We start from the raw sequence: 11718 nt of genomic DNA on the forward strand, positions 1-11718 counted from the left end.
GGGGGCACGGGGGGGGGGGGGGGGCGTGGATGTCCTCAGAAAGTTGACGTGGCTTCATAGCCTTTCCTTTGCCCTTTTTCATCCATGATACATAAAAGTGTTTGAAGCACAACCTCTGCCATCCGGCTTTCTGCCTTTTAGTGAAATGCATGGGGCTGGATGAGGTGGAAAGAGTATTTTATTACCTAATAATATGATGCACACCGGAATCAATACATAATGTATATCCACTTATTGTTGTGTAGCTAATATGTCTTCATTGGAGAAAGTAGAGAAAATTTCAAAATATATAATGTCAGTTTCATCTGACTTCCTTCTCAGAGGTCTTCTGCTGTCACTTCCTGGGTGTGTTTCATTCTAATCTTATTGAGACACAGATGTTGTAAGTCCCAGTTAGGAGTCACATTGGGCATTTGTAGCTCCTAACTGCTTCTTATTAGACAGAAACCAGAGCTTTTTTTCTGTGCCATTAAAGATTTATCACAGGCACTCTTTTGGAGGGATTATACGTTTTTATTTAAATTTTTAATTGGTAGTATATTAATTTATTTAAAAACTGCAATGATAGAAAAGGATGTAGCATGAATAGCCTCACTTCCTGTGCTGTCCAGTGGTCCAGGCTCCTGCCCTAGCAGTCACTGTATGCCCCTTTTATTGATGACTTGGATTTCACTTTTAGATCTTTTTGATGCAAAGACAAACAAATACAGCTGGATATTCTGGATGTTGCATTTTTGCACCCAAGGTAGTATATTAGACCTTCTGTCTGTACTCTGCTTCTGGTTTCACCTAATGATCTATCCTGGAGATCTTTTCATAACAGCACGTAGAAAGCTAAGTCATTATTCCAAAGCACATTTAAATTATTTAAAGCAATTCAAAAACTGCATGTTTTATCTTATAGAAAGATAGCAAATAAAAAATATGCCTTTCCCCCCCAATCCCACTCCTACTCTTTTATTAATTATAAACATTGTAGCTAGCTATTAGATATTTTTCCAGAATTATTTCCAGGATTGTACCGTCATAAATGTGCATGTACACACACATGCACACATTAAAACCTATTTTAAAAATATTTTTAACCTGGCCATCTCATATGGACATGGCATTAATTTCTTGAAACATCCTTCTATAGTTAGACCTTTAAATTGTTTGCAGTTCTTTTTTACTTCTCTAAGCTATGGAAAGAGGAATGGTCATTCTTGATGTAAATCTTGGTTGGTGTCTCCAGTTGCTTGCTCTAGATTGATTCTGGCCGCAGATCCTTGGGTCAAGAATGTGGGTGTTTTTCGGGATCTTGGTGCACACAGCCTCTTGGCTTCTTCATGCATTCTATCATCTCTCAGCACAGTGAGTTCATGGACCCGTGAGGCTTTAGATCTTAGGCAAGTAAAATTCTTTCAAGTGGCAAGGCAGGTTTCTCCTTACTGGATCTGAAGGGATCTCACCATAGCTCCTTCTTAGGAATGTTTGCTACCTGGACCTGATTTAATTGCTTAGCTCCAGACATTTCTAAAGGACTCAGTGTGGGTCATTCTCCCTCTGAGCTGCCATGCATGGAGTGAGAGGCACCCCTTGGGCTGGAAGGGCAGATTCTATGTCAAGTGTCAAGAGTAACAGAACATACTGCTTTTACTTCTCAATAATTGTCATATTATCATAGTACACACTCAGTTATTAAGCTCTTTCTACATGCCAGGCACTGCTCTGCATACTCTACAGATATGAACTCCTTTTGTCTTCAGAACAACCCTGTGAGTATTACTACTATTAGACCCATTTTACAGATGCAGGCAGTGTGACACAGGTAAGTGATTTGCTCATGGCAATGCAATCAGGAAGAGGTGGAGCTGGGATTTGCTCCTGAGCTGTGTGGACCCAGAACCCAGACTCTGTACCCACTGCATTCTCCTGCCCCCAAAGCCAGAACCCACTGTTTTTTTAGGGAGTGCCTTCTAGTGTCTTCTAACCCTCTGTACAGGCAGAATTTCTTCAAGTCTTACCTTTCTTTTTCACCTTTTAGCTGGCCTTTTCTGCTTGCTGAGGGTTTGTAACAGAAAAGCCTTTGAAGTTGGACAGATCTGTTTCGTAGATGTGTGACCTTGGACAAGTTACACAGCCTCCCAGAATGTCAGTTTCCTCCTCTCTTAAGTGGGAGGAATAATACCTACCCTTGGGTTCATTAGGGAGATTCATGAAAACTGTGGATCATGTGAAAGTTCTGATGGGTAAAAGGTGTGAACTCCATGTGCTCTCTATCCGCCTACTGCTCTATGCTCTTCCCTGTTCTGCTTGGTTTCTGGTAGTCTTGATCCACATTTTAAACATTCTAGCCAATTTATTTTTTAGCAGATCAAAAAAAAGAAGCCCGTTTCCTGGATATGAGAAAAATATCAACATTTACTGAGCATCTACCACTGCTGGGCATTTTGCTATCTGCTTTCCATAATCATTGCAAATCCTTGCTACAGCCCTGAAAATCCATTTCCCTATCTGAGGGGGAGCCAAAGGTGCGACCTTTCCAGGGGTTACATGCCCATTGAATGCCTGCTGGCCTTCACGCTAAGCTCCACGGTGTGTAGTCAGTACCTCTTCACAGTATTGGTAGAGGCGGGGACCATAATGCCATGCAGTGTAGATTTTCTCTCATTCTCTTCTCATGTGCCCTCTGAAGGAGAAGCCATATTCCACTGCCTAAAATTGCTCATATGGTATGGGGGAATGGAGCCATTGTGAGGGGAGATGTTGTCCTTTTGTGTTTATTCTTTTGTGTTTGCGTCTGTGTGTGTTTTGTTCATCATGATGGCAATGGCTATATTTTCCATCGCACATCTGATATCTTGCATCTCAGTTCCTAATTAGGCCTTTATAGCTGCAAAATGACATGCTTTTACATGCCTATGATTATCTCAATAGGATTAACAGTGCTTTTTCCATAAAGATAATTGAGATCTCTCATGGTGGCATATTTTATTACTGCAGCATCATCTCCAACCATCCCTCCACAGAATCTCTTATTGTTTTCCAGTGACTGCTTTTCTACCTCATTCTTAACCGGGAATGCTCAGGGATTATGGAGAGGCAGAATTCTTCTGTGATCATGCAAACCATGGTAACCATTATGCGTTTTCTCTCCGCCCCTTTCCCCCTTCTCCCGATGGTAGGTGCCTGGAGATTTGAGTCAAACATCTGAAGACCAGAGTTTGTCGGATTTTGAAATGTAAGTCCATGGCGTCTGCTCAGTAGGGGGCCCTTAGAAATAGGACTCTGTTGTTGGCTTGTGTCCCAGAAAACCACAGGAGGAAACAGAAACCATTGTGTAAACCTGCACAAGGTCGATCTGGTTATTGTAGAGGCGGGAGTTGTTCCCCTGTGGCCTGAGTCTGGCCTTTAGACATGCTTTATCTTTTTTATCTCCCCTTCTTCCCCTTGGGTATTTAAAGACATTTTTGGGTTAGGGTTAGGGTTGGTTAAAAGTTGGAAGATATCACATGAAGGTTTACATTTATTTTCTTTTCTTTAAGAATTAGACTGTCATCCCTGTGGGACCACGGCCAACTGCAGCTGAATAGCAGTGGTTCCCTTTACACAGGGCATGTGCTCTTCAGTTTACCACAGTCCCCACTTTTCCCTGTTGCCTGCCTCTGGCTCACTTCACTTATCTCCTTATCTGTGTGACCCCTGGGTTATTGGAAACAGTAGCTAGTGTGTTGTCTGATCTTCTACTGGATTAGATTCTATTTGTTGCCTCTGGTGATAACACCTAAGGAAGTTAGTTGGTCATCAGACTGTTTTTGTTCAGGTTGCCTTGGTTTTTAGATAGCTAATCCCCTTAGGCTGATAAAGAAAAGTCAGGTGAGCCTCCCCTTCTCTTCTCCAGCAATGCTGAATAGAAGGATGTTTGGCCTTCCTGTAAGAGAGTTCATCCAGGAAAAACAGCTTCTAAAAGAGAGAAAACAGGGTAGAGTCTGAGAAAGAGCATTTTTTTCAGAGCCAGGCTGACCTGGCATTGAAGTCGCAGACGCCGGTCCAGCCACTTTACTTCACTGTGCCTCAGTTTCTTCATTCATAAGGTGAAGGTCCCAAAGTCAACCTTGTAGGGCCTATGGGGGCAATTAAAGCGAGGTGGTAAGAGACAGGAGGGCATTAGGGGACCGCTGAATGCTGGGGGCAGCTACCATGGAGGGGAAGGTGGCTGTCACGGTGGTAAGGTGAGGAGCTAGAGGTTAGGGATGAGAATCAGAGGTGATATAGCCTCCCATAGGCATGCGGGCAGAGGGAATACAGCATGAAGAAGCCCCTAGAATGGCATCCTAGTGGAGAGCAACAGTGGGAGAAACTGGGAAGAGAGGTGAGAACTGCGAAGGGGAGCCCCAGAGACCAGTCAGTGACCAGGTGATAGGGAGTTGTTATTAAACTGAGGATTTACCAAGCTCCTGCTGCAGGCAGGTGTCCTACCAGGTTCTGATGGAGGGACAAATTAGCTGCAGTCCCTGCCCTCGATTGGCCTTTCTGCTTGGTCGAGGCCACAGCCTCTCTTCCCCCAAGATGTGGAGCCTCCTTGTGCTCGTCTGCTCATCCATGCTAAAGCCAGAGGGAAGCCGTGACACCATTCCCCTTTCTCAACATGGAGACCAGAACCCTTCATGAAGCCTACAAAGAAGGCCTTCCTGCCCCCTGGATTTACCCTCAGCCCTTCCTTCTCCTCTCCCTGCACACCAGCACCCTGGCTGATTCCACTCCTCCCAAACCCCTTCAGGGTTATTATTTTATTTATTTACCCACACATGTGCAACATTTCCTCTGTGCTAGGCACTTTTCTAACTCACATAGTCCCCACAACAACCCTCTGAGTTTCAAACCTATGCAGGCCTGATCTAGACTCTGTGTTCCTCACAAATGTTAATTTCCCTGCCTGAAGCACCTTTCCCATCCTCAAACTCCTTTCCCCACCATGGCTAACTCTCAGTATTCTTCAAAGTCTCGTTCAAATATTGCTTTTTCAAAGAAGTGTTGCAGACCAAAGTAGGCCTTTCTGGCAGTCACTATCCTTAGATCCAGTGTTTGTTGGTGGCATTTAATAATGGTTATTAAATAATTGCTGTGTGGCCAGGCTTGGTGGCTCAGCCTGTAATCCCTGAGACCCGCCTGGGCAACTTGACGAGACCTCATCTCTACAACAAATCAAAAATTAGCCAGACGTGGTAGCACACGCCTGTGGTTCCAGCTACTTGGAAGGCTGAGGTGGAAGGATCGCTGGAGCCCAGCAGGTCGAGGCTGCGGTGGCCGGAAGTGGCCACTGCATTCCAGTCTGGGTGACAGAGTGAGACTCCAACTCAAGAAAAAAAAAAATTGCTATGTAACAGCAATAAGCATATATGCACCTAAGAACAGAGCCCCAAAACATATGATATAAAAATGGACAAAAAGGAAAAGAGAAATGAACAGTTCTGCAGTAACAGTGGGAGACTTCAGTACCCCACTTTCAATAATGGATAGAGTAACTAGACAGAAGCTCAACAAGGAAGTAGAAGACTTGAATAACACAATAAACCAGTTAGATGTAAAAGATGTATTTAGAACACTCCACCACATAACTGCAGAGTACACACTCTCCTCAAGTGCACATAAAACACTTTCCAAGGTAGACCATATGTTAGACCACAAAATAAGTCTTCATACATTTTGAAAAAAGGAAATCATGCGAAGAATCGTCTTTGACCTCAGTAGAGTAATTTTTATGGAGATTTAGCTCTCTCCCTTGTTAAACTACATGCTCCACCAAGAAAAGGAGCTGTGTTTGCTTGCTTTATTGCTCTATCTCCAAGACCTAGAATAGTGTCTGCCACACAATTGGTTCTCAGTAAATAATGAATGAATGAATGTGTGAACAAACAAAAGAATGGATAAATGAACTAACACCCAGGAGGCAGATGGCCTTGTAAGCAAGCAATTCTAACACAATGTGGTAAATGCACTGAAAGGGAGAAACATCTAACCCAGGCTGGTGTACCCTCCCTGTAGGCTGGGAAGTTGTCTGATCCTCACCAATCGAGGAGAGTTAATAAAAACCAGAGTGTGGGTTATACTTCCACCCCCCACTCCCACCCTCCTACTTCCCCCCCACAGAGAAATGAAAAGAGAATGCTCTAGGCACTAGTACAACTTCAGGGACCTTTACAGGAAGAATGTTATTAAATATACAAGGCAGTTTTGGTGACTCAGAATTGCAATTTGTACTTTGAGCCCTGGGGAAGTGATCAATAGGGCTTATTTTGCCCCTTGAAGGAGGTCAGCACCACACCTCAGAGCTTAGGAGAAATGCTGCTCCAGGAGAGAACCATTACCTGAAGGGTTATTTTCTTTGTGAAAATAAAATGCTCTTTACTGTAGAGGTTGTGAGAACACCGAATCGTGGAATCTTCCATCATCAACTTCTCAATTCGTGTTCCAAGCACAGGAGGTTGGCGAATTTTTACGAGCTGCTCTTTAGAGAGAAGGAGAGCTAGGGAAAAAGCATTAAGTCCTAAATAAAGGGAAGGGCTGGAAACTTCCAGCCCTTTTAGAATTACACCATATCGTTTTGATAGTTATGATTGATCTTGAAGTTTCAGCAACAGTCAACTTATTATCTCTGAGTGATTTGGATCCAGCCAGGTGGAAACGTGATGATGTGTGTGTATACCCAGTGACTTACAAGTTAAGTTCAAAGTCATCACATCAGGCAGAACAGTCCCATGACCAAAATACTTCTTAAAAAATGCCTTAAATAACTCATATGAGGATTAAATGAGTTAATGTAGGTAAAAGCACAGAGCCATGCTCTATGCTCTGTTGGTACATGATTTTGTATTTGAATTTAAGTCTTGTTTTATTAGACCAATGTGCCACAATAATTTGGGAAGGTTGAAGAAGCGGTATTTGTGCCTGCCATCCTGGTTTTCTGACTTGTTATTTTCTGTTTTCCTACCTTCTTCACACTCCAAACAACTGTCACTCTTATAGCCATGGGTGTTGGTTTGGTCTCCTGAGCTCTTTTGTGAAGTCTGATCTTAAATTGGGGATCAGAGTCTAAAGCCAGCACAGTGAGGAGGCCTTGTGCCTCCCCTGGGTGTTCTAGATACTCCAGGTATTGTTGTGCTTGGCTTCCCATGATAGCTTCTTTTGGGGCTTCCCATTACATACCCTCTTTTTCAGATGTGGAGATTGAGGTTCAGATATATTATAGGTCAGGGTCACTCAGTTAGCAAGAACTGGAAGGTAACTCTTTCTCTCATTCTAGAACACAAATTGGGTGGTGTGTGTGTATGGGGTGGTGAGTGAAAAGACTAAAACTTTTCCTTTAGCTTACCGTCAAGTGTGATGTGTGTTGTCATAAATAGCTTGTGCATAATGCTTCTTAGAGGAGACGTTTGTTTCCTTTTCTGTTTTTTGAGTTTTGGTTTTTTTTTGGTAAGTTAAAATGACCAGTTTTGATCTCTTTCTTTTGGTCAGTTCAAACCGGGCGCTGATCAACGTCTGGATCCCCTCAGTGTTTCTCCGGGGCAAAGCAGCAAATGCCTTCCACGTGTATCAGGTGAGTGCCTGGTTTTCAAGTGGGCATCACAGCTGCGGTAGAGTGATACCTGTTTGTCATGCTGTGGTGTTTTGCGTCTTGCTGGTGGGGCACTATGGTTAGGAAGCCATGGTCCTCCTAAGGCCAGTGTTTTAACTGCCAGCCACCCTGAGGAAGAGGCCTGTGGCCTTCAGTCAGACAGGAGGATCAGGATGGAGCCTCTTCGTGTGGCCAGACATCTTAGTGTGGCCACCTCAGAACCTCTGTGTGGGTGGCTTGAGCAGAAATGGATATTTGTTGGCTTGTGTTGCAACTGAGAATCCAGGGGCGGGTAGGGCCTCAGGCATGACTAGACCTGCAGCCAGGAGTCTGCTGCCATCTCCTGTTTCCTCTGCTAGGTGGCCTTCTTGGGCCAGCTCTCTGTGAGTTGACAGGATAGCTCTAATCAGGGTCAAGTTCTCAGTCCATTGGGATGATTTCGGTGAAGTCTGGGGCATGTCTCACTGATCTTGGGTCTTGAGCCCATCCCTGAAATTTGGGGTAGGGCGATGGACTCTGTGGCCCGATTCAGCTCTGACCATCACTGGCTATGGGGTTGGAGTTAACCTCACCTGACCACATGTCTGAGAGAGGGGAGAGGAGGTTCCCCAAATGGGAACCGGGCATCTCTTTCCAAAAGAAGGGCAACAGATACTTGACAAGCAAAACCTGTGGATGTCTCCGGAGCTTTCTTTATGTAGCGATGGCCACCCCCAGGTGGGTACTGAGTGTCTAGTACTGTGAGACCTTTGCAGACAAAGGTCTTTGGGGATGATTTTGCCCAACCAGTGAGACCTCAGTTTTTCATCTTCTGCTTTCTTCAGCCCTGCCTACTTACCTGCTTATCCTTCTTTCTCTTTCTTACTATGGAGCTAGATTTTCAGGCTTTTGTGTTCACTTATTCTGGGACTGCTTCATTCTCAGTGCTGATCCCTGGCAGCTTCCTGCTTCTTCTGTCCTCTCGTGTCTCAGTAATTGCCATTAGGTGGAGGTTTTTTTGTTTTTTGTTTTTTGTTTTGAGTTGGAGTCTCACTCTGTCATCCAGGCTAGAGTTCAGTAGCATGCTCACAGCCGCCCCAGCGTCAACTTGCTGGGCTCAGGCCATCCTTCTGTCTCAGCTTTCCAAGTAGCTGGAACTATAGGCATGTGCTACCATGCCCAGCTAATTTTTTATTTATTGTAGAGATGGAGTCTCGCCAAGTTGCCGGGGCTGGTCTCAAACCCGGGGTGGGCTCAGACAATCTACTTGCCTTGGCCTCCCAAAGTGCTGGGTTACAGGCTGAGCCACCAAGCCCAACCAGGTTTTGTTTTTATTCCCCATGAGCTCTACGAAAAGCCTTGGGTTTTGTTGCCATTTTTCTTAGTGGGGAATCGATCCATTAAGAAGCCTTCTTGCTATTAAGATATTTTCTCCAAAGAGCAGGGTGGAGAAAAAGGACACTGAACTTAAAAATAGGAGCCCTGGTTTAAATCCTGTGACCTTAGGTAAATCTTAGTTTCTTCATCCGTAAAATGGAAACAGTAATACTCATCTTGTAGAACTCTTGTGAGATTGGAAAAATATGGCTCGTATTGGCCACTCTGTTTTCATCTCTTGTCTTCCCAAGGGATCATCATGCTAGGTCTTGGGTATAAGCGTGATATGTACATCTTACTTAAGTCTTAGGGACAGATGAGCTTGTTTGGCGCAAGAAGGTCATTTCATTTCCACGTTGAACTGGGCAACAGTAGCAGGAGAATACTTTACCGTGCTCCCAGCTCTGGTTTAAAGAGATAATTAGATATGATGAATTTTCAAATATCCTCTTCTCTTTCTTTCTATTTTTATCCCAAACCAAACATGCACGCGTGTGCTCACGTGCGCACACACACACACACAAACACACATACACATACACACACCCTCTTAACTTGAGTGTCCTTCAGGTTCTGCTTTCTGGTCATCAGAAAGCTGGGAGATGCTGCCTGGAGGATGAAAAAGTGAAGCAGACAGCTTTATTTTCGAGCAAAATTAAAATGTTATGTCACTTGAGAGGTTTCCTTGACCTTTCAGTTTTGACTTTTCTCCCCTCTCACCCCATGAATCGACTTGGCAATTTTTAGCTTGTGAAAGTCAGCTGTGAAATGAGATGGACCCAGCAAATATACCGTTGCCTGGGAGATTGTTTCCACAGTGGTCACAGTGGCATTGAAGCCTCTGTCTCCCAATCTTATGGCTGAGAGCTCTCCTGGCTGTGGCCCGGAGTCCAACCAGTAACCTCAACCCAGATCTGGGCCCTTGGAAGTCTCTTCTGATGCCTGAGGGTATGGAGTGGCACCTCCCATGTCAGTGACCATCCTCAGTTTAGTTAAGGAGGCCTCTGATTGGTGCCTCCAGAGAAGAATCTGAGCATGTGTTTGGAAGCATTTTAGAAAGCCTCTGTGAACGTGTGTTTTACATAAAGGATGTTGGAGAGAAGGTGACTCACTTAAAATACTGGTACCATTCATTGGACAGCATTTTTAAAGGATTTTTAAAAATGCATGCTATTTGATTCTATAAAAGATTTGAGGTAATTTCTAGAGAGACATATAGAAAATAATAAAAAGAAAAATACAAAATAAAATATCAGGGTCAGAGAGAATGTAAACTAATAAAGTTTAAGAAGAAAAAGTAGACACCATACATATCTTGGCTTACACACAGGTCTTACGCAATTGCTCTCAGTGATTTGTGAATGTCCTATGGGCTTCCTGACAGCCAATGTGAAAATAGAAATGTAGTTATTTGGGTAATTCTGTTGTTAATGACTAGAAAATATGTTAATTCCTCAAAGGAGCCCTAAAAGAAGTGTCCACATACAATTTGTGATTAAACAATAACAAAGGATATAGTTGACAATTCCCAAGTGTGTGCCCTGACAAATCACTGTCTGGTTTTGTTTAAAGATCCCGCTGGAAGGAAGCCAAGGGCATAACCCCAAAGTGAACATAAGTTCATTTGGAGAGCCAAGACATGTAGCTTTCTCAGTAGAGCTGTGCTGTCCAATGCCACAGCCTCTAGCTGTGCCGGCTCTTTAGTTTTAAATTAATTAAAATGAGATGAGGGAAAGACTTGGCATCTCAGTCACACCAGCCACATTTCAAATGCTGAATAGCCGCATGTGGCTGGTGGCTCACATGCGCTACAGAACACGGGTAGAACATTTTCCCAACGCAGAAAGTTCTGGTGGGCACTGACTCCAGCACAGTGTCTCCCAGAGCACAGGGCAGCAAGGTGGCGGTGTGTGTGCCAAGTCAGGTTTAGAGGACAGAGTCTGGACTTTAAATGCCAGGGAGAAGGCCCCCTCCTGTTTCAGCTCTTACATCTTCAGTGACCTCGGCGGATAGGGAAGTTTTGTGTGTTCCTCTTGTGCCTTTCACCCCCTCTAATCTGTCTTCTTAGGAAAAAACAGGAAGCCTGGGATCAATGCCCTTGGCAGGCAACAAGCTTGAGTTTAATTAGATTGTTTTGTTTTCTTCGTATTTATTTTTACCTTTGCCTCCTAGTTATGGCACAGAATTCTGTTTTGCCATTTACCGTGGTGATGTACAGTTCCCTTTTAGAATACGTTTCAAGTAAAAAGGAAGCGAGTCAGCTTAAAGAAAGATACTAAATAAACAATAGTGACAGCAGTACAAAGCTGTGTGAATGAACAGTATTTGGGGAATGCTGATGTAAAGGAACAGATAGACTATGATGAAAGAAAAGCAGTAATAATAAGCAGGGTCCACTTCTCACTGGTTTGTATGTGTTATATGAAAGCTCCTTCCATCCTCATAGCAACCCTGGTAAGAAACTCTTATTATCCCCATTTTATAGACAAGGAAACAAAGAACTATAGAAGCATCTTGTTCAGTAACTTTTTTTTTGACCCTTAAAGCAATTTCTGACAAGATGTCAGTCTGCAGAAATTCTGTTACTGAAGGAGGTAGAATCAGGCTCTTTAAAAATCCCGGAGTCAAGCCGGGCTCGGTGGCTCAGCCTGTAATCCCGCGCCTTTGGGAGGCTGAGGTGAGTGGATTGCCTGAGCCCGTGGGATCAGACCCGCCTGGGCAGCGAGACCTCATCTCTACATTAATCAAAAAATCAGCCGGGCGTG

General features: G+C 44.0%; 1 protein-coding gene across 1 annotated transcript in view; it reads left to right on the forward strand.

Annotated features, from left to right (window-relative positions):
- The window catches only part of LOC103259363 (sorting nexin-29-like), a gene marked incomplete at its 5' end in the record, with an annotated part of 286922 nt that overhangs the window by 122058 nt on the left and 153146 nt on the right, over positions 1–11718 (forward strand). The window contains 2 exons of the mRNA XM_008057037.1: positions 3168–3223; positions 7498–7579. Of these exons, the coding sequence (XP_008055228.1) occupies positions 3168–3223; positions 7498–7579 (138 nt within the window). The remainder of the gene's footprint in view (positions 1–3167; positions 3224–7497; positions 7580–11718) is intronic.

This window comes from Carlito syrichta, unplaced genomic scaffold (genome assembly GCF_000164805.1).
Source record: "Carlito syrichta isolate Samal-C Ts95f unplaced genomic scaffold, Tarsius_syrichta-2.0.1 Scaffold302622, whole genome shotgun sequence".
NCBI classification, from domain to species: Eukaryota; Metazoa; Chordata; class Mammalia; order Primates; family Tarsiidae; genus Carlito; species Carlito syrichta.